The following is a 22,992-nucleotide window of genomic DNA, read 5'->3' on the forward strand; positions in this document are numbered from 1 at the left end:
AAAGAAATACCCTATGAAACATTTAAATAATTTTGTGAAACACAGTAAAAACACAGGTTGATACATATTGCTATCACGTTTGAAAATTGAGTTTTAGCGTTTTGAAATATTTTTTATCAGAATATAATTATGTGATAGTTTATTGTAAAGATCTAACTATAACAAATATAATGATGTGATTGGATCATATATCGGATAAATAATTTAGAAGAAAAAATATTTTTAAAGATTACTACATGCATACATACATGGATAGGGTAAAGAGAAAAAAAGAGTAAGATAATAATAGAGAATTGGTGGTTGCATGGAGTGTCCCCACCGATCAGCGTTCTCCATCTCTATATGCATGGATATTAATTGGGCCATAAAGATTTTACGGAACTATTATAGAAATTAGTTTCATCTTTTTATTGATTACTCCAAAGATCCATCGTACGGGAGTCTTACATATGCATGATGTGTACATCTACATCGTATTTCAACTATTATAATAGTATGCTTTTTCTTTAAAAAAAGAATTATAGAGAATGAAAGCAACGACAGCCATATCCCCATATTATATTCCACAATCTCAGTCCACTATTATAATAGTATGTTTTTCTTTAAAAAAAAGAAAAAGAGATCGGTAGTTCTTTCAAATCTGGATACAAGACACAGTCAGCTTACCAGTTTTAATCATAAACCCTATGGGCTAGATGCAACATGTGACAGTACACTGTGCCCAACAAAAGACTAAGGCTACTTTCCTATGTGCTGGATGGGAACTCGTTCTCTACGCACGTAAAACGGAGCGGTCTATTAACGTGTGATTAATTAATTAGTATTAGCTAATTTTTTTTAAAAATGGATTAATTTGATTTTTTAAGCAACTTTTGTATAGAATCTTTTTTGGTAAAAAACACACCGTTTAGGAGTTTGAAAAGCGTGCACGCGGAAAACGAGGGAGAGAGGTTGGGATTAAGTGATGCCGAACACAGCCTAAGGCCTCTTTAATTTGGAATGGAGGCATTCACAAGAATTTGGGAGGAAATGAATTGTTTTCTTGTAAATATCTTGTGAAATTTCTGCTTTCCAAACTAATCCTAAACTTTATAACACAAGCCAAATAATCAACAACAGTATGGCACCCAGTAGGCACTGGCCCATATGGCCTATGGAGTGAGGCAAGCGTTGGATTATTCTGGCCTTGTCAACTCTCGTTGTTATTCTTGTGCGATCACACGGAGCTCGATCAGGGCGCTGCTCTCCGGCGGCAACAACGACGAATCCTGGTGGAGCTCTGCCAAGCTTGTGGGCCCAAGAGGGAAGAAGAGAGAGAATGGCATCCATCTTGGTACTTATGTGGATGTTACATTAGCACAAGTTGACCGGTGAATGTGGGTTCGGTAGTTGAGGAATGGAAATCGAACACGAGCAACTACTAGGGAGTAATGTAGACTTTTCTGCTTTGTAATGCATGAGATTAATTGGGCCTGACCTGCTTTGAGGAATTTCATCCACAGTGATCTCGGCCCACTACATTAGACCGGTACTATAAATACATCCAACTATATTTCCCTGAAAACATAATGTTGATTGATTGTTTCTGAGCACTAATGGCAAAACATTTTTTGCGATGAGAAATTATGTATGGAAAATTTAAACAAAAATTTGGAAGCCTAATTCTCCATCGATCATCCGCTCTCGCTGCTGCACCGGCAATGGAAAATTAGGCAGCTAAAACTAATAGTAAGAGAGACGAGAATCATTTCCCAGCAAAGTATATGTTATCAGTGTACAATGCCACCGGAAACCACTAGGAATGCCTGACTGTTTGCTGTCAACAGCATGCCTAACCCGGCACAATCACATAGAAAAATCTGGTCCAATATGTAGTATCCATATCCAATTTACAAAATTACAATGATGAGCGACAGCAAAAGATGCATCTCATAGTCTCATGCAAAGACAAACCACATGGTCCGTTACACCTAACAAATAATGGTTTACATTCAGAGTTGTTGTCTTCTTGTGCTGTCCAACTTACTCACACAAAACATCATAAGCACTCATTGTGCCGCTCTATTTGGTGTCTGCAAATGCCTCCAATGTATACAAAATTACAAAGTTAAGAAACACCATGTATTAACAAACATCTGGCAATAACTGTTATACAATCTTATCCCACCAAATATACACAACTTTACAACAAGAATAACGAATTACTGTACCTTGATTGAAGAATGACTAACCAAAGAACTTCAGAATTAAAATCCCAAAATCTTCTGAAAGACAAAAAAATATAATAACTTGCAGGCAAGGTGTCCATTTCTTGTACATAATCACAAAATTGCTGATCCTTCCTATCCTGCTTGGTAGGAATCAAAAGGCTACATAAGTATCTCACAAATTCTTTCTTCTGGATACTCTGTTTGATACTGGCACCATGGATTCAAAACTGTCATATCCATCGTCAAATGCTCTGCTCCGCCGTAACAACTGGCTTGCTGAATCATACCCCATGAGCCGATGAAGTGCCGAGTCTGACACCTTTTTTCCACTTCCTGATGCAGCAACAGCTGCTCTAGTTCTACCAGAGAAGCTTCTTGAGATTGAAGCTCCACATTCTTCACTTATGCTCACAGGATCCCCTCGTGAGCATTCAGCAGAAAAAGAATAGCCACCCTCCATACCAACAACACTATTGTGGACAGGCTTGTTTGGTTTTCGATTTACTTCCTTATTACTGAGCTTTGCATCTTCACTATTTGTAGCAGGAAATGATAACATAAGGGCCTTGGAGCACCGACCGCACTGGAACTTAGCGATCTTCTTTTTCGATATATAGATGTCTGATGGCACTTGAACCAAATTGAAACAGCCATTGCAGATGGTAAATGGGGAAGCACCAGACAGAGACCGCAGAATGCTTTTCCTCACTGCACGTTTCTGCTCCTTGTAGCTCGAGCGAAGTGACTCGTGTTCAAGAACCGTACTTCCCGCATATGAGGACTGATAATATGAATTAAACTCCCATGCACTGCAGTTATATGGGATATGGGGTTGCCCATGTCCACAATGATAGTGCGAATGAGTTGGGGAGAACGGATCTGGTGGTGGGTACCTTGGTGGATTTCCTTGATCATAATAGGAATCGATAATATCAGAATCCAGGATAGAATCACCATCAAAACCACAAGGATGTTGTTCAAGGTGTCTGTAGCTAATCTGCTCCTGAAGGAGTCCAGGGCCTTTGTTCTTGTACCTATTTTCCAAACCTTTCTGGCTAGAAAGCCTATTTAACTGATCTCTTAGATCATCCATCTTCCTCAGGCGCTCAAGTCGATCAATTTTCTTGAATCTGTTTGATCTATTATGTTCCAGGTCACCATGACTTGGAGAGCCACTTGAAAGAGAACTTGAGGTCCCATCCATTTGAGACTCGATAAAATTTTGGATTGATCGGAAGTCTACAGAATCAAGTGAAAATCCTTGACAGAGTTCTCTACCTCTATGTATGTTAGATTTTTCTTCTTTTCTCCCATCACAGCTAGGTGGTAATATGGCACAAAATTTATCGTTTGACAAATTTGAAAGAACAGCAGCAATTCCACTGTTTGCTTCAGCATGGTTAGCCATGTTGGTTTCTTCTAGATGCCCCTCATCCTTTTCTGCCATGTTAACAGCAGCCAGCTCACATTGTTGGAAACTTTGTCCAGATTTGAGAAGCCCGTCATCTGATGGCAATATTCTTTCTTCATATGAATTAGCACCACCTGCATCCAAAGTGTCCTCGCCGCCCTTATCCAAAATGAGGTTTTCCTTATCATCCTCATTCAAAATGTGGTTTTCTTTACCATCCTCGTCCAAAATGTGGTTTTGTTTACCATCCACGTCCAAAATGTGACTTTCTTTACCATCCACGTCCAAAATGTGACTTTCTTTACCATCCTCCTCCAAAATGTGATTTTCTTTACTGACCTCATCCAAAATAGGCTTTTCTATGTCATTGAGGGAGACCATAATATTTTGGTCTAGTGGTTCTTCAGCATCACTGAAAGACATCTCTAATTCTTCGATTAACCGGCCATGAGGATCAGTTCGAGGGCCATTATTCATTTTGCTCCCCAATGAAAATCTGCAGCTGCCCATTTGAGAACGTAAAGCATCATTAAGTTCACTGTTTTCTGCTATATCGACAAACTCTTCTTCGTCGTCACTGAGTGAAAGAGACCTCACCAATTCTTCAATCAGATCTTCATGTGATTCAACATGAAAACCTTCATATAGCTGAACCCTTTCTTTTGTGCCAACAGAAATGTTATCAGGTTGGCAAATCGCAACTATCTCTTGTGAGTCCAGATTAGCATCGCTAAGTGTACACTTCCCCTCAGCTGCACTCTGTACTTCTGTAAAATTATTATCAGAACCAGCTCCATCCATGTGGACCATGCTTTGGGTGGTAGCAACTTCATTGCTGATGCTCCCATCATCCGTAAAGGAACCTTTTTCATTTCCATCGGTTTCAACATTCTCTACTTTCCTCACTAAATCAAGAGTTGAATTAGACACAGTGACTTTATCTTCATCATTTATGCCTTCAGTCCTCACATCATGATTGCTGGCATCCCCATCAAATAAGGAACACTCGATGTTAACATGCTCATTGGAGTCGATACTATTGCTAGTGGACACAGTTTTTTCCTCGCTAGCAAAGGTAATCTTCTCCTGCACCACACCAGGTTGTGCATTGGAGGATGGTGAAATTTTCTGCCCATCTGTACAGATCAATTTGTTGTTCTGAGAATCCCCTGTTGAAATATTTGAAAATTCATTGTGCTCACCAGATTCTGCATTAGTATTAGTTGCTGGCGCGACTCGATTTTTCGCTGCACAGTAGATACCACTAGTCATCAAAACTGTACATGAGAAACAGAAATATATGTAACGAGGAAACTGAAAGGAAGACTAAATGATTGTTACCTCTAAGAACAGTACCACAGCCACCACACTGGTAGACAGCAATGGTTGGGTACTCCACAAGAAGCTGGAGGCATCCTGGGCATCTGACGAAACGAAGCTTAGGAGCTTCCATGGAAATGTTGTTTCTTGGGCAACTGGTCAAATATAGGAACTAGATGCAGTTGGGCAAAATGGTAACCACCATTGTTGAGTTACTGATCCAATGCATGGAGTTTGCTCGAATGATTGGATTACAGGAACTCCATGGTAATGGAATGGTCGTGCTTCTTACATGCTAGGCGCAGCTATCTACACAGGCAACAAGATAAATTCTTGAGTGGATCACATGAGGAACACCACAGCGATAGTATGGTCTAGAAAATAAAATAAAATAAAAACAATTATTTTGGGGGATCAATTAGTCCACAGAAACTAATCTGGATTAAGTTGACGGATCAATAATGATTGTCAACTGAGGCCAGAAATCAGCAAGCATTTCGCAACCGCAAAGATAGGCAATACATGGATTAATTAAGTTGATGGAAAGATCTAGAGGAAGTGTTATTTGAGGTTCAGGGGGGATGAAAGCAGATGCGAGAAAGAGGGGGGGGGGGGGGGGGGGGGGAATCGCACCTTTCTTGCGCAGATCCTCCGGAACTGGTCATTCAAGACTGGATCATCCTTTGCCTCCTTCTGTTGGGCGGGCGAGTCCTCAAAGAAAGAGGCAAGAACCAACAGTGGCAAGGTGAGGAAAAGAAGTGGATTTTCGTGGGGGCGGGGCGCACAGGGAAGGGAAGCAAAGCAGAGCAGAGCAGGAGGACTAGGAAGGAGGAAGAGAAGAGAAGGTTAATTTACCATTACCAGGGACCATTAATGGGCAGGCCAAAGTTAGGAGAAACGAGGAGCAGTCAGCCCAGCCACAGCCAGCGTGGTAGTATTGGAGAGGAGGGCTGCTTGTTCTTGTTCGTGTCGTACTCGTGTGTGTTCTTCTTTGTGTGGGGAATGCAAAGGAAAGAGACAGCTCTCTCTCTCTCTCTCATCTCAAGTCTCAACTGTAGATGGATTTGGACTTGATAAAAGATGATTAGTAGCCCAGGCGTGGGCATTAGTTAGTACAGTGGGTAAGTAACCTGCGCACTGGTGCGCTGTGGCCGTGGGTATCAGGCACCAGTCAAAGTTGAGAAACAATACTACAAGAAGAAAAATCTCAAGGTTTCGTTTGTTCGGTTGGAAAAAAATCTTAACTTTCCAACGTTGATGATGCCTTGCCTTGTTGACTAGGCAGTCAAGCTCAATTCCATTGGTGGACATGACAGCCATTTTTTTGTTTTTTAATCGGCTATTTCTAGATTTCAAGTCTAGATAAGTGGTTCTGCGCAAAAACGAAAATCTAGACGTGGATCAATTTTAGCAAAAGAAAAAGTATTATTACTCCCTCCATTTTTAATATACGATATCGTTAACTTTTTAGATATATTTTACAATTCATCTTATATGTAATTATTATTTATTTTGTTCTGACTTAATTTATCGTTAAAGTTTTTATAAACATGAATTATGACTTATTTTTTTTATATTTGCAAAAAAATTAAATAAATGAATGGTCAAACATATTATTTTTGAAAGTCAATGACGTTATATATAAAGAGATAGATGTAGTATTATCTTGTATACGGCCCCATCTTTTCGCTTATGCTTATACTTATCAGCCAAAATTTGAATTTTCAACCTTAAATTTAAAGTTGATTTTGAGGTTTTTCCATTGAAGAAATTTGAATTTTTAACCTTAAATTCAAAGTTGATTTTGAGGTTTTTTTTCATTGAAGTTTATTTTTCAGCTTTGGTTTTTAGATTGCTAAGAACACTGTATAAATGTTTTATTCACAAATTATTTTTTATTTGTAAAAATGTCGTTTCGCTTATGCTTAAAATAAGCCAAACGATGGCTTCCTTAGTTTCACAATAATTAAGCGGAGAAGTACATTTGATGACAGAATTAATCGACCGGGTTGGTGTCAGTTGGTTTGAAGGATTAAACAAGTTCACCTTTGTAGGAGCGAGTAATCCATAAGCAAAATGGTAAGAGAAACAAAAGGTAAAGAAGATTACTAGAGCATTAATGGGTAGCTCAAGTTGGTCTATCTGGTAAGGACTAAATGAGGATTGATCAGATTGAGAATTGGAGGAGAGAAAATTAAATGAGAAGATTGGACCAGGAAAATGGAGAAGACAAGGAGAGGTATTATTGGGGATGAGACAAAACGCGATGCTCATGAATGGCCATCAGTTTTCTCTATGCGGTTCAAAGGACACAAACATCTCACAGTTAAGTTCACTCAACAGTAGCAAAATTCCTACTCTTTTTAGCAGGTAAGCACACGTGCTGATTCCTATGGACAATTGGACATGGTAGACCTGTTGCTCCTTGTTCTCTTCTTGGTCACAGATCGATTGAATGATTGATAGGTTGTTGCTTGGGCTTGGCCTCCTTTTTATCAAAAAGAAGAAGATAGGTTGTTGCCGACACTAAATTTTGTACAAGTTGTGGGAGAATAATGCGTTTCATTAAGTTTGTGTACGTACTGTTCACGTCCTTAACCATCTCTAGCTTCTCAAGATTTTGGTGAGCTTGACGTTTCAACCATCCATCCGACGATAGCTAGTTCATGCCCACCTTTTGGTTGCAGAGGAAATTAATTTTATTTCAGTGAGTACTACTTATCTAGCTAGTTCATGTCAAATATGTACTCCTTCCATCCTAAAATATAAGCATTTTTAGCTCTGAATCTGGACACACTTAATAACTAAAAGTTGCTATATTTTAGGACGGAGGTAGTATACATCAGTACATGTTTAATGTCTCTGAAATGAAATGGGCCTAATTTGGCCCTTCTCATTCCAGCCTCAAATTGCTGACCAAGCCAAGCCCATTAAACCCTATCAGGCCGAATGGGCCAAAGACAATTACTAGTTTATTACTACTAGATCAAACGAATAAGTTCAGTCTAGGTCTCTTTTGACAGCGAGTTCGATTTTCGTTCTTAAACCATAATACCAAATACAACAGGTCCTCAACTATTAAAACCTAATACCAAATACAACCCAAATACAACATGTCCTCAATTGTTAAAACCGGTGCAATATAGGTCCCAAGGTGGTTTCAACCGGCGTGGCGCTTATATGACTAATTTGACTCGGTTTTCATCTGACGTGTCACATGAAATAAAATATGACAATTTAAAAATTAAAACAAAATATATGGACCCATATGTCAGTCAAACAATGAGATTAAAAAATAGTAGTGAGACCCACATGTCAGTGGACCCCACTTCCTCCACCTCATCCTCTCTCTTCTCTATCTCCTCCCCTTCTCCCTTTTTTCCCTTCTTCTTCCCCGGATGTGGCCGGTGGGTGGTGGCATTTCCTTCCCCTTCTCCCCTCTTCCTCCCCAGATGCGGTCGGCGGCGGATGTCAATCTCGAGCATCGTCACCGTCACCCTCCAGCACAACCCCTCCCTCTCCCTTGGCCGCGCACAGCTGACAGTGGCTATTGTAGGTGACAGGCGAGGAGGGGGTAGCTAAGGAGGAGGCCAAGCGGAGCTCGCAAAGGAGAAGGAAGGTGTGTCGGAGGCCGAATCAGAACTTCACTGGTCCAGCCTCTTCGCGCGTTGCACTGCCCGCCACTACTGAGCCACGGGCGACACGCTTGCCTGTCTGCTTCCAGCCCGTGCACGAGGAGCCCCAACGTACAGCGAGCTCCGAGCGAGGAGAGGGAAGAGAGGGTAGGAGCGGTGCGTGTCCTTGTTGTCGTCGTTGTTGCCGCCGTGGCTGCATGGCGTGGAGGTGGAGGCGAAGGGGGAGGAGGGCGATGCGTCAGAGTTGCGCTTCGCGGGATAGTTGTCCGAGCTACCAAGGACCTTCGAGGTGATGACCATGGTCGCCGCTCTCCAACACTCTCACTGTTGTGCTCAAGCGGGCGCATACACGTACCACCGCCGCACCAGCAGCGGCTGCGTCGAGGCAAAGCATCGGCTTCGAGACGAAGAGGGAGAAAAGAGAAGAGGGATGTGTCGCTTACATGTGAGGCCAGAGCGGCTCGGCCTCATAGCCGCGTGGTCGCTGGCAATGGCGTCATCATCAACAATGGCTCCAGCCTGCCCCCTTTGTCATCCTCCTCAGTCCTCATCGACATGGACGCCCTCTCCGTCTAGGTGAAGAGAACGAGAGATAGATGAAGAGAGTGAGAGGAGTGAAGAGGCCCTGATACGTGGGGTTCACGTTAGCTCAACGCTGTTGACTCGGGTCAAATTGCCACATCGGACAAAACCACTCTGTATACTGTTATGGGACCTATATTGCACTGGTTTTGAGAAATCCGTTGTATCTGGTATTACGGTTCAAGAACGAAAATCGAACTTGCTATCAAATTAAGGGACCAAAAATTAACTTATTCCTATATCATGATCAATCATCAGGACATGCATGTTGGGCTAAACTTGAGCCAACTTTCGGCCATGTCTCGTGTTTCTTGCAGTTTTTCTTCTTCTCGATGAGATGATGAAACAATGTTCAAAGTCAAGACGCAAGATCCGTTTATCTCGTTGCATCGTCGCCATCTGATATAAACGATGAAATGACGCAGTGTCAACGTCTCAGTAGTAAGCAGGTAGGATGTATATACGTGCAAGAAAGAGCAAGTTTGACAAAACCAAACCAGCTCTACTGTATTTCATAGTAGGAGGAAAGAAAAAGCAAGGACCTTGCCGGCCGCGTCCAGCTGCTGCAAGCTCTCCATAAACACAAACGCTAGTAGTATTTTATACCTCGGAATTGCAGGTTATATCCATATCTTATTTGGAATAATTCAATCTTTTTTTTGTGTAATATGCTTATTATATGCTCCCTCAATTCAGGGGTAGATCTGCTGGTTGACTTTGCAGGAACAGGAAAAAAAAAACTAAGCTCTACACTCTGCTAGCCCTGAGTTGACACAAGGTAAATTCTTAATCCTTTTTTCTTACAAATGAATCAATCAATGTGAATTGGCGAAATCTCCAATCAAAGGTGACCAAGAAAGAAGGTAAAAATTAAACGGATACCAAAGTTTAGATTGGGCTTCAAAACCGTAAGTTTATAGTCATACTACTACCTAACAAAAGTTTGACAAAAATTTTCAGAATATACAATAACATAAGTACGTGTTTGGTTCAGAAGCACCATCTAATATGCAGGCGATGTTTGGCAGCTAAGGCCGTATTTAGTTGTTTAGCCAAAATTTGTTTTAAGTATACGGACATATATTTAAATTATTAAACGTAGATTAATAACAAAATGAATTACAGATTTCACATGTAAACTATGAGACGGATTTATTAAGTTTAAATAATCTGTCATTAGTAAATATTTATTGTAGAATCACATTGTCAAATCATGACACAATTAGGTTCAAAAGATTCATCTCGCAATTTACATCTAAACTGTGCAATTGTTTTTTTTTTCGTCCACATTTAATGCTCCATGCATGTGCCTAAATATTTGATGTGACATTTTTGACTAAAAATTTTTGGGATCTAAACACACCCTAAATCAAATCCATGGCAGCCAGCTTGCATATCTTGTCATTTAAAAGTGTCTTGATTTCATGACGTACTACGTGTATAAAGTTATAAACAGCACAGGAGTAGAGACACAGGAGCAAACAATCAAGCGTGTCAGGTTGCGACTTGTGACAAACATGCATACGGACGCAGGCGACGACTTTTCCGAGAGTTGCAGGAGCACGGAGCACTTCGTCCTTGTGCACGGCGCCGGCCATGGCGCCTGGTGCTGGTTCAGGCTCCTCTGCCTGCTCCAAGACTCCGGCCACCGTGTCTCCGCCGTCGACCTCGCCGGCGCGGCCGGCAGCCTCGTCGATCCCAACGACGTCCGCTCTTTCGACGACTACAACGCGCCGCTCCTTGACCTCATGGCCAGCTTACCGGCCGGCGACAAGGTAGGTGATTCAGATTATGGTTCACTGTTTTCCCTTCAGAAAAAAAAAATGATTATGGTTCACTGTTCCATCAACATCTTTTACTCAAAGTCCAACTTCAGATCAATATGTTTTACGTCAGTGGTCAACCATTTAACCTGATGCACACTTCTCTTCTTTGTCAGGTAATTTTGGTTGGACACAGTGCAGGAGGTCTAAGCGTTGTCCATGCAATGCATTTGTTTGGGGACAGAATTAAGCAGGCAATCTTCATCGCAGCAACCATGCTTCAGTTCGGCTACCAAACTGAACAAGACATCAAAGATGTGATTCATCTTTCCACTTTGCAATGACTACAGTAGAAGCATTTGTATGTCCTTCATTGAAAAAATTGAGTAGAAAATTAACAGGGTGTACCTGATTTATCCGAGCATGGAGATGTGTATGACCTGACATTTGGTCTAGGAGCTGATCATCCGCCTACAGCTGTGGAATTAAGAAAGGAGTTCCAACGCATGATTCTCTATCAACAAAGCCCCCAAGAGGTACTACTGTAAGCAGCATGGTCTCTTCTGAATAAATCTTGTTGCACAAGGATTGCCTGCTTACTGTTTCTTCAGGACTCTGCACTTGCTTCCATTCTACTCCGGCCATGGCCAACGGCGCTCAGCACGGCCAGATTCACCGGCGACGATGGAGGAGTTGAGAGCTTCATCGACAGGGTCCGCCGCGTCTACATAAAGACGGAGAACGACCGGATGGTGCAGCCGGAGCAACAGGAGGCAATGATCCGCCGGTGGCCGCCAAGCAAGGTGATGGTCATGGACACCGACCACAGCCCCTTCTTTTCCGCGCCGGAGCTTCTCTTCAACCTCATCCTTAAGTCGCTGTGACCGCACCATGCATATTCACATTCCAAGCTAGAAGACGCTTCTCTCCTGCATGATGTACCTGCTGATCGCCAACGACTTCCTTGATTCTACAATATGTGCTGTGTGTTTATACATGTAAGATTAGACAGTTACCAAGCAAATCAACAAGGGTCTAGTGTTTTTCTTCCGCCTCAAAATATACGCTCAAATCAGTGTACATTAACAGGACCTATATCACATGGAAAATATGAATACAGGAATAATAACAGGATATATATTCCGCGGAGTTTTTTTTTTTTAGTAAAGTGCATTGGCGGTCATTAATCTTATAGGGTTGTGTCATATAGATCCCTAGACTCTCAAAATGCATATCCAGATCTCAGAACTTGTCAAAATGTATCATCTAGGTCCCAAATCGACACATCCCCTCTAGGATCCTACGTGGCGCTGATATGGCATGCCACATGGACCGATGGACGTGACGTGTCCTTTTCTTTTTCTTCTTTCTTTTTCTTTTTCTTTTCCGTTTTCTTCTTATTCTTCTTTTTTTCCTTTCTTCTGCTCAAGTCACAAAGAAAGGAGAATAAAGGGGGAAAAAGAGAAGAAAAAAGAAAAGGAAAAAATTTAAATGGGTCCTATTTGTCAGTCAAAATAATACCACGTCATGTCCGTGTGACATACCACATCAACGCCACGTAGGATCCTGAAGTGGTTGTGGCGATTTGGGACCTAGATGACACACTATGACAAGTTTTGGGACTTGGATATGCATTTTGAGAGTTTAGGGACCTAGATGGCACACCCCTACAAGTTTAAGGACCGCCCATACACTTTACTCAAGAGAGAGAGAGAGAGAGAGAATACCTCCTCCGATAAGTTAGTTCGTCCATCAGGGAAAAAGGCCAAACACCAAGCGCAATGCAGGGAGAAAAACAAGCTGGCCCACAAGCTATTTCTTGCATCATATAACATATTTTCAGCCATTTCACATGCCAGAAATGTAGACATCTCCTATGAGACAATCATTTAAAATAGAACCCACTGGACGACCTGCTTGGTTTGGCATTTGGAATTGACAGCGCAAATGTAGTTGTCCTGGAGGATATCAATCAAATAATCCCCCTCCATCCTTCAGTAATTGGCCTCCAAACACAGAGCCCGAATGAGCATGGCAAGGGAGCACTTTGTGCTTGTTCATGGAGAAGGGCATGGATCCTGGTGTTGGTTCAAGCTTCGTTGGCTCCTTGAGAGCTCTGGTTACCAAGTAACATGCATAGACCTTGCTGGAGCTGGTGTTGACCCTACCGACCCCAACACAGTTCGATCATTTGAGCAGTATGACAAGCCGCTCCTGGACCTCATCTCAGCCATACCAGAGGATGAGAAGGTATATCTCTTGTGTGTTCATGCAATTTACATTAATTTATAAGACCGTCCAGTTCAACCTAAGTGGCATGTTATTACTGCTAGCATACCACCACATTTCCATGGAAATGATCAAAAGATAATTGCTCCATGCATTTTTCAGTAAAATGGAGATATTGGACTAAATGAAAGGCCACAGTTATGCTAGTTTCAGGTGGAACTTGTTTGTATTAAATCTCAGTGCTCTTTGCATTTACAACAACGATGAATCAAAGACCTTATAGAGAACAGATCTACATTGATTCATACCTTCACCTGAAGTGGTAAAATTTATGTTGATTAGAAATTCACTACACATTCAATTCTGATGCCTACAAAATGCTAAGGTAGTCTCGAAGCTACATAAGGAAAAACTATCAAAGTTGCAACATGTTAATTGCAGATACAGATCAAAGGTACTTTTGGTTACCTAGCTAACTCAACTCAATCTAATTTCAGGTGATTTTGGTTGGACATGGTTCAGGAGGGTTGAGTCTTATTCATGCAATGCACCAATTCGTTGACAGGATTAGACAAGCAATTTTTGTGGCAGCTACGATGCTACCATTTGGACTTCAAACTGACGAAGATAAGAAAGATGTGATGTTCATAAGCATAATTTTTGTGTTTCTTTATTCAATATTCTGTTATTTTCAATCGCATATCATAATTATAAGCTCATATGTATAACTAAAGGCAACCTCTGAATAATAATGTTTAACAGGGTTTACCAACATTGCCTGAGAATGAGATCAATTTGATATTCGGCACAGGAGCAGATGATCCTCCAACAACTGCTGTCCTGAGACCAGAATTCCAGAGAGAGAGATTATCCCAACAGAGTCCTGAAGAGGTATTATACCATATGGCTATACCATAATGTGTTTTAGAGGATTGAGAAGCAAGAATAGAAAAATATCTAAGGGTGCTAGTGCACATACTCAGCATAGGTGGCACTGGGCAATGTGCCTCAAAAACATAATTACTGATTTTGTCAACGCAATCTGAGCCTGGTATTATCATAATACATTATAGCTAATTCCTGGAAAAAATATTATTATTCCCCATTCCAATCTCTTGAGAAACCAATTCCTCAACAACTAAACATCATAGTAAAATGAAGAAGAAAACAATGATTACAGATATACTTATACATACCTGTTTTTATCTGGTCAGGAATCAGTACTCGCTTCAATGCTGATGCGTCCATGGCCTGTGACAGCTATTAGCACTGCAAGCTTTGAAGGAGATGATGAGAGACTAAATCGAATCAAACGGGTTTTCATAAAGACAGAACGTGACCATATGCTGAACCCTCAGCAGCAAGATTCCATGATCAAGAAGTGGCCACCCAGTGAGGTTTTGGAAATAGATACGGATCATAGCCCCTTTTTTTCAGCACCAGAACAACTCTTTAATCTAATAGTCAAATCCCTATGATGTAAATCTGCATACAACTCAAACATCCAAGGAGACTTCTCCAAATTATTGTACCATTGCATATACACAACAACTTTAAACTGATTTAGAGCCACATCTTTGTGAATCATGCTCCTCAGGAGATCATGGCATGTCTGCATGGTATAAGGGTGGCAGATTGCAAGCAAAGCAAAGTTAATGAAAAACAATTGCACTCTAATCAGCACATCATTAAAAAGTAAAATATATATAGTTGTCAGTACAAACAACAATTTTGAGGCTACTTAAGTGCATAATGGAACGAAGGAATTGCATTTAAACATCGAATATTTATCTTTCATTTGCATGACATCATGCTGTCCTGTAAAAATGGAAGACCGGCACTAGGGCCTTACAAGTTAAAATTAAAACATTTGTTCGACTTTACAGAAATGGTCTTTGCTTTACAAATATAGTAAAACAGACACTATCATATACTACCTCCGTTTCAGGTTATAAGACTTTCTAGCATTGTCCCATTCATATAGATGTTAATGAATAGACACACACATATGTCTAGATTTATTAACATGTATATGAATGTGGACAATGCTAGAAAGTCTTATAATATGAAACGGAGGAAGTACAAAGAAGGGAAACACCACTTTGAGTCTCAACATTCCAGACACCTTAAGTGATTTGCAAGTAAGCTTAATGTGGATGGTGATTTTGCAAAAATAACTGCATAACCATCATCCATGTGCTCTGCTCCTTCAGGGAAAAGCTGCCAAAGAAGGCAACCTCCTCCAATCACTCCTTCCTTCCAAGAACTCAAGAAAATTCTGTAAACTGTCTTCATGAAATCTTCACGGAATTCATTGCCAAACTTCCCATCCTTAACTGATACCCCAAACTCCCCAACCACAATTGGCATCCCAAGTAAATTGGCTGCATCATGAATATGTTGTTGCATCCATTTATCCACAAATTGAAGGTGATTTTCCTTTATCGAGTGAGGCAGCCTAGGAAAAGATCTCAGTCCAGTTATGATATTTTTTAGGCAGTCCACTCATGATAATAGACTACGTTTCAATAATGCACTAAATTCATCTTTCATGGCTGCTCAACTATGTAACTATAAGAACATGGAATTGGGTGCGAGGATTTACCAAGTGTCAGAGTAAACATGAATAGACGCCAGGTCAATTCTAGGTGCTTGATGGTTCCTGATGAAGTCTGTTCCAGCATGCCCTGAATACTCATCTGGGTTAACAGGCAGAAGTTCTGGAGTGGATAGGCCATAAAAGCCTTCAATACCAATCTCCAAGAGATGCACAAGGTCTATACTCTTCACATAAGATGCCATCTCTTCTATCCATGCCTACAACAAACCCTTATCCTCAAAATGCGTTGCAGCCAAACAGAATATAGAAGACCCGAAATTTTACCCAAAAACACAGAATGTAATGAAGACCTGCAAAGTATCTCCAGATGGATCTGAAGGGCAGCGTGGCTCATTAATTAGCTCCCAGGCAAGAATAGTAGGATCATCTTTGTAGGTTTCATTCGTAACCGTGTTTATTCTTGTCACAACAGCTTAAAAGAATGATGTTAAAATTGTGTCATGTGTACAATGATACAATCCAATGAAAATTAGTAGTTGTTGCCCGTCATTTTATACAGGGATAATACGAGCAGAACATTTACCTCAACAAAAGCTTTGTAGTAGCTCTTAATTGTTGGGTCAAAGAAGAAGTCATCTTCAGAAGTAAGATCTAGACCAGCCTCTTTTCCCCATCTCACATATTGTGCCTTGCCTCCATAATCTTCCCAGTTGTTACAAAGTGACAGTATCAACCTCATGTTATGCCTTTTTGCCTCGCTAACCACAAAGTCTAAAGCCTGAAAAAAAAATGGCATGGAAACTAGTAGATGTAAGTAATGTGAAGCAAAAAAAGAAAAGAAAAGAAAAGAAAAAAGGCAGAGACCAAAGGTTTTAAAGCAGTGCAGAGAATTTGGCACCGGCAATCTATGATAGGCATCCAGTTGGGAAAAAGGGAGTAACTTTTAGAACGAGCAACATGAAAACTTCTCCTGCATGCAAACGAGACAAGCATTTCATCAAATGCCTGCCGCGCACAACACAAGACTGCTGAAATCTAAGGGCAAGACATAGAATTGTCTGATGATCTAACATGCACGACAAGTGCATCTCGACCACGCATTTCATCAAACACCTGGCGTGCTGCCCGCGCACACGCCAAGGAGAATGAGGTACCATGCACCATGTTATAATTAGCTCACCTGGAAGACATCCTCGTCGTAGTGGAAGGGTACGGTCTGCAGCGCGCGGTAACCGCCGTCACTAAAGGCCCAGGTGCGGCAGACGTTGAGGCCGGCCTCGGCGGCCTCGGCGATGGCGGCGGTGACCCGCGGGCGCGTGGCTTGGTCAGCGGCGAATGACATGAGCCAGTAGGTGTTGAAGCCGTGGATGATGAAGGGGCGGCCGGAGGCCCAGAGCTGAGTTCCGCTGCGCTCCACCATTGTCCAGTGGTGGTGGTGGTGGTGGTGGTGGTGGTGGGCGTCTTCCATGTCGGAGGCGAGGGCGAGGAGGAGGAGGAGCAGGTGGTGGTGGAGGGGAAGGCGAGGCGTCGCGGCGCTCCAGCTCGGCGGGATGGGGCACATGCCCATCGCACGGGCATTCATGTGCATGTGCGCTTCCATTTTCAACGTCGGTGGTCAACGCCACAGCCGACTTCACCGCTCTTATGGTGAGTATGAGACCGACACGTGGGTCCCACTGCGCGCCGCACCCGGAAAGCTTGAGACGGCGTCACTCATGGCGACTGCAGCGGTGGACGCATGAGAAGCCGGACGTGTATGGTGTTCTCCGGCGAAGGCTGGTGCGTCCCAACGCCGGCGAGGTTCGCCGCCACTGGTCGCTGCCGTGGAAAAAGAGAGAGACGGGGAAGAAGATGACGGTACGGTAAGTTTCAGGAGGGGTTATATAATGCCCACACAAGGGCCCCACCTGTCATTCACACTATTACATATATTTGTTCGTGATACGCTTATCTTCCTCGATAGCGTAATATCAGTTCCCGTTTTGCTCTGCTCGCTCTCTACTCTGTTTCGCCTGTCGTAACCGCCGGTGTGATAAAGGTACATACGGAGTAGTTCAATTTAGAGGAAGTGAAAAAGGATTAATTGTTTTGACTTTTGACCAATCCAATCCAAGCATTAGTTCGTTTTTGCGGACACAAACTTACAATTTACAGTAGACTACACAAGAACAGTCATGTTTCTTGCGAATAACCAATCAATCAATATACACTTATTGACAACACATATATGTAGCTAGCACGAGATGACATGGATCATCTCAACACTAAGCTAGCCTAGCTAATGGAGAACCTCCTCCTCTTGGGCTTGACGGAATTCATGGCGCCCGTCTTCCCGTCGACGATGCCCGACGTGTCCTTGCCCCAGATGCCGGCCTTGAACGGGTTCAGCCGGCTCAACGTCCGCAACCACAAGCTCGCTATCCCACCCTTCTTCCCCCTCGATGACGGCCCCTTGCTCTGCTGCATCCCCGACACGTACGCCCGCATCCGCGCCAGCTCCGACCGCAGCGCCTCGTTCTCCCTCGCCAGTGACGCCTCCTCCTTCGCCTGCTCCCGCGCCGACCCCGCCGCCGACGACCTCATCACTCCATTCCCATACGCGTCCCACCCGCCGCCGCTGCGGAGCTTGAGCTGGTCGTAGTAGAGCGCGCTCAGCACGGCCTGCAGCGGGAGCCGATTGTTCTGCGACGCGTGGAGGCGACCCTGGTACGACAGCTTCAGCGGGTCCATGACACTGCACACCTTCTCCCTCTCCATCTCGTCCAGCGCCGGGTGCGCCTTCAGGTAGATGTCGACGGCGCGGTACAGGCCGTCGTGCGTTGCCCGCGCCTCCTTCGGCACCGCGCCGGCGAGCCCCACGAACTTGGAGATCGGCAGCGACTCCTCCGTCGCGATCTCCGCCGCGACCTCGTCCACGGTCTTCGCCACCGTCTGCATCGCGCCACCGTGCAGTGATGTAACCTCACCTCAGATATAGTGAAGATATTTTGCTGGCTGGCGCCCGTGGTTTTTTTCTCTCCTATTTTGGGAGGGTTTTCCACGTTAAATCTCGTGTCTTTTGTGATTGATCTATTGTTTTTTATCGTTTGTTCGCCTATCGTTTCCTAACATTATCAAGGTTTGCAGTACAGTTAGCTTACCTTCAGGTATATGTCAATGGCACGGTAGAGTCCGTCATCAACAATTCTCGCATAGTCCGGTAAGAGTTCGATGAGAGCCATAAACTTCTGCAGTTTCAGATATGGATCTGGTGCTATTTCTGCAAGGTAACCATCCATCAGTCTTCCAACCTTCAGAACCGAGCTGTGGCTCGGAGACTTTAGTCCATCATCAGACTCATATCCGCAAGGTGATAAGTTCCCTGAATCATCTTCCTCTATCCTTTGCAAGAAGTTCACCAATATGCGATGGACAGTGTCGACATCAAACATCGAGTCGCTCGTCTGCGTTGCAGGGATCAGAAGATCATCAAGTGATGCCATCTCAAGCTGAAGTCCAATCCTTTTCTCAACTTCAATCCTATAATCTAGTCCTGCATCAACTTCTATTGCCATTCTCAGCATGCCAAACAAGAATGACAAGGTAACCGATGTGATCTTTTCTGTTGCCAACAGATCAATGAGCGTCTCCACAATCACTCGTTGGTTGTCTCCAACAAGAGGACCTGAGTCCCATACATGGCGCCTTTCGATACCCTTCAGAGCTGTTTGAGCATAGTGCACAATGGATGTGCCAATACTCTCTGGCCTCACCCCAGTTCTTCTCATTGCGACGATAACACGCTGATAATAGTCAATTCTTAGTGCAGAAAGATCCTCAACCCACCAATCTTGACAATGCATGCGCAACTTTCCTGATCCGACATCACATTCCAAATGAGCCAAGCCTGAAACCAGCTGCTCCTTGCTTGCATTCATCGCAATTGCATCGACGCACATGTCTACAAGTCCGACGTCTTCCACTGTTGGATCCAATCCATCACAAGCACATAGGACTTCTAGGGATTTATCAAGGTTCTTGACTACAATCTCATTCAAGTATGTCTCCGTCCGAACAATGAGATTCTCCTCTTGGTACTCTTCTGTCATTTCCAAATACTCTGCAATGCACCGGAGATGAGCCACATTGACAGTATTAATTTCAAAATTACTCCCATAACAGAACTTGGCAGCAAGTTCAAATGCTAAAGCTCCCCCTGGTACATTTACTAGCTCCAACTTTGAGAGATCTGGATCCTTGGATTCAGCTACCATTCTTCGTATTCTTCCACACCTAGAGACTAGAGGGAACTGCAAAATTGGTACAGAAGTATACTATGATCCCATTTTGCAACTTTACTTCAGACTATATAATCTTATATTAATTATGCAGAGATAAATATGAAATACATTTTCCTTGCTAATACCTTCCTATGAAAGCTCCTTTTCACAAAAAAAAAAACCTCCATATGAAAGCTCAAAAAGCATTACTAATGTACAAAAGAACATATACAACCCTGATTTTCCCGTTAACCAATTACTGCTTTGTCTCCAATTACACACTCTTATATTGACTAACACCTTCAGCCTATATGATCAGAAATCCCTGTCGACCCCCACTAAGAAAGATATATGCCTTTTGCAGAGCGCTACATTTAAGAAATTGTGAATATTGAACACTAACCTACAGTACAAAAAATTATATGCTTGTATAATTATCACATCAGTAAGGATATACATTATGATTTTTATGTCCCCAAATTGTAATAAGGTGTTCACTTCAATCACATTGGTTCTCATGTTAAGCAAATTAATATGGAAGTCCTACTCCACTTATAACATTGTCAGGTAATTAATCTTCCTGCAAAGACAATCCAACTGCCCAACTGAGCAATAGCCCCCCAAAATATACTTGGCAGGCTTGTGCAGTAGTTGATGACTAATGATAAAAAAAAATGCAACAGAAAAAATGACAGGCTACAGAGAATGGGTAAGATGAAGCTATTGAAATAGATAAGGCACCTTGTGTAGTAGAAAAGATTGTCCATCCACCGATACTGTTAAATCTCCAGCAACATCAGAAAATATCCTGCACAACAAGGAACATTCTTGAAGTTTTAGACACCAAGAACTGCATTTGCATTTGCAGCATGTGAATATCAAGTTTGATATGCTTCTCATGGTAGTTTTGCTACACTCTTCTGGGAACACATAAGAATTGATCACATCCCTTTTTACAGAGGAATGGAACAAAGCCATGGTAACTGCTACAGAAATCACATAGCTGGTGCAGATTATTTCAGTCCACTAAGACATACTACCAATGTAGGTTCCAATCACAATTCACAAATCAATCAAACATTTCGTCCAAACAAATCACATAAGAAGTAGATCCTTTGAGTTAAATTGCTAACGTTTGCAATTTTTTTCTCCCAAAATTGACTGCATTTTCTTTTAGGAAAGAGAGACAGAGAAGGGGGGAAAAAACCTTCATTGACTTGTTCAGAGGTTGAGAACCAGATGCAGCATAAGAAAGAGAATGCTGAGGTAGGGACCTGAATCTAGACAAGTGACGGGACGAGATAAAAAAAAAAAAGTGCAGACGTTTTGTGATGCCCGGGACCATCCGATATTCCGATGAACATTTTTAAGGCTTGCCATTGCTTTCTTCAGTAATACAGGGGATAACTTCAGATGTCATCTGATAATCTGAACTCTGAAGGTAGCATTTGCGAGAAACCAGTATTTCAGCGGGTTCGGAGAAATGAACTCCGACCCCCACCTCCCGATTCCAGTATTTCAGGGGTTCGGAGAATTCGACTCCAACCCCCTGTTATTTTTCAAGGGATTTGGAGAATTAAACTCCGACCCCACTTGGCCGAGCTCGAACACCTCCGGCGTGGCGGGGCTGAGATTCTCCTACCACCATTACACAAGGCAAGTGACCCTCTCCAATCTCCTCTCCTCATGGAGTGGCTGCACCTGCACCTGCACCTGCACTGCAGCCAGCAGGGTCTATGCCTTTCTCTGCTTCTTTCAGAGTCCCAGAGAAATGTAACATGAACAATCCAAACTTGCGCAGCAAAATGAACAAAAACTAGTTGCAACTGATCTGAACTGACAAAGGACAAGTTTTTGCCAAAACTAGCAAACTATAGGAACACCAGCATGCACTCGCCATTGCATTTTGTGCAAAAGAATAAACCGCGGCAAAACCACACCCGAGCTCAGAAATGGAAGGGAAAGGAACAGCATTGGTACAAGTTACCTCCTGCTGATGGGGTTGCAGAAGCGCGGCGAGGCGGCGAGCTTGGCGGCGGAGAAGGGGAACGACGCAGGGCTGTCGCTGGCCAGCCCCATTGCTCAGCCTCAGATACCAAACCCTCCTGCTTCTTCTTTCCCTTCCCTTTGTGTAGAAAAGAAAAGCTCTGGGCAATGGCGGAGCGGCGATGAGTGAGGACGAAACAAAAGAATAACGGATGTGTGGCCTGCCATCATTAAGATACTAGTAATATTTTAAACAAATCATTAAGATACTAATAATTCAATTCAATGACAGACATTCTTCCAAAAATCCATTCTTTAATTCTTTCGTCTACTTTTCTTCTTGCACATTGCACATTTGCCAAATTTGCCAATAGGCCCCCCTGTCTGGCTGTCTCTGCTTTCCCTTTCTTCTACAGGCCACTCAGCTGCATGACTGCATGTCTGCAGATAGGAAGAATTGCATCTTTCAAGGTGTAAATTAGCAAAGAGGGTCTGTGTGTTGGATTAGCTGAGAAAGTGACACTGATGGAGGAACAGTTGGCTGACTAGGGGACAAAGGCTGGTCTACTGTCAGCTTGTGGATGCTTCAAGAATTCAGTCTTCATCTTATGTGGCCATACTACTATTGCCATTGCTTCTTTTTTTTTTTTTGGTATTTTGGATGTATCACATACTAACATTTATTCTTTCTTTTCTCCTTAACAACTAAATTATGGCTCCCAAGTATGTTATGCTCTGTATCTGTTTTAGGAGGTGAAATTTCACAATGTTTCAAGTGCCATGTAACTCTAGAAAATCCATGCTACTGCAATATGTAGCAGCATGCAGTAGAGAGTGGAGAGAGGAGTGGGGTTGAAGGCTGTCGGTGAAGGAAATGATTCGGATGCTTTGGCTGCCATGGCTCCTTGTCCACTGATCTACTCGGACTAGAGTAGAGAGAATGGACAGCTCTAACTTTTCTTCCTTTGGCTTTTGCTTTTGCTTTTGCAGAGAGGATATCGAGGAGAAGAGCTACTAGCTTTGATCGGGCTTTGTTT

General features: G+C 42.7%; 5 protein-coding genes across 6 annotated transcripts; 2 read left to right on the forward strand and 3 right to left on the reverse strand.

Annotated features, from left to right (window-relative positions):
- Positions 1–1,705: 1,705 nt before the first annotated feature.
- On the reverse strand, positions 1,706–5,956 carry LOC127757602 (uncharacterized). 2 transcript variants are annotated; one of them, XR_008013494.1, is made up of 4 exons: positions 5,575–5,956; positions 4,963–5,250; positions 2,211–4,868; positions 1,706–2,072 (listed from the first exon to the last, which is right to left on the reverse strand). XR_008013494.1 is itself a non-coding variant. In XM_052283147.1 (3 exons), exons 2-3 carry the CDS (start codon positions 5,072–5,074, stop codon positions 2,383–2,385), a joined length of 2,598 nt encoding a protein of 865 aa, XP_052139107.1. In that variant the 5' UTR covers positions 5,075–5,250; positions 5,575–5,956; the 3' UTR covers positions 2,108–2,382. The 2 variants fall into 2 exon arrangements, 1 of the variants encoding a protein (XP_052139107.1); XM_052283147.1 differs by lacking the exon at positions 1,706–2,072 and having other exon boundaries at positions 2,108–4,868.
- Positions 5,957–10,582: 4,626 nt separating this feature from the next.
- Positions 10,583–12,063, forward strand: LOC127757741 (methylesterase 17-like). The gene is made up of 4 exons (XM_052283307.1): positions 10,583–10,933; positions 11,098–11,238; positions 11,323–11,457; positions 11,533–12,063. Exons 1-4 carry the CDS (start codon positions 10,583–10,585, stop codon positions 11,803–11,805), a joined length of 900 nt encoding a protein of 299 aa, XP_052139267.1. The 3' UTR covers positions 11,806–12,063.
- Positions 12,064–12,804: 741 nt separating this feature from the next.
- Positions 12,805–15,005, forward strand: LOC127757531 (methylesterase 17-like). Its single transcript, XM_052283061.1, has 4 exons — positions 12,805–13,171; positions 13,648–13,788; positions 13,913–14,041; positions 14,365–15,005. Exons 1-4 carry the CDS (start codon positions 12,947–12,949, stop codon positions 14,626–14,628), a joined length of 759 nt encoding a protein of 252 aa, XP_052139021.1. The 5' UTR covers positions 12,805–12,946; the 3' UTR covers positions 14,629–15,005.
- LOC127757532 (mannan endo-1,4-beta-mannosidase 8) lies at positions 14,916–17,310 on the reverse strand. Its single transcript, XM_052283063.1, has 5 exons — positions 16,891–17,310; positions 16,296–16,488; positions 16,061–16,185; positions 15,756–15,967; positions 14,916–15,608 (listed from the first exon to the last, which is right to left on the reverse strand). The coding sequence occupies exons 1-5, from the start codon at positions 17,308–17,310 to the stop codon at positions 15,260–15,262; spliced, it is 1,299 nt and encodes a 432-aa protein (XP_052139023.1). The 3' UTR covers positions 14,916–15,259.
- Positions 17,311–17,794: 484 nt separating this feature from the next.
- On the reverse strand, positions 17,795–22,117 carry LOC127757530 (BTB/POZ domain-containing protein At3g08570-like). Its single transcript, XM_052283060.1, has 4 exons — positions 21,957–22,117; positions 20,711–20,777; positions 18,851–19,999; positions 17,795–18,641 (listed from the first exon to the last, which is right to left on the reverse strand). The coding sequence occupies exons 1-4, from the start codon at positions 22,046–22,048 to the stop codon at positions 17,985–17,987; spliced, it is 1,965 nt and encodes a 654-aa protein (XP_052139020.1). The 5' UTR covers positions 22,049–22,117; the 3' UTR covers positions 17,795–17,984.
- Between the last annotated feature and the right edge of the window lie 875 nt (positions 22,118–22,992).

This window comes from Oryza glaberrima, chromosome 12, assembly GCF_000147395.1.
Source record: "Oryza glaberrima chromosome 12, OglaRS2, whole genome shotgun sequence".
NCBI lineage: Eukaryota > Viridiplantae > Streptophyta > Magnoliopsida > Poales > Poaceae > Oryza > Oryza glaberrima.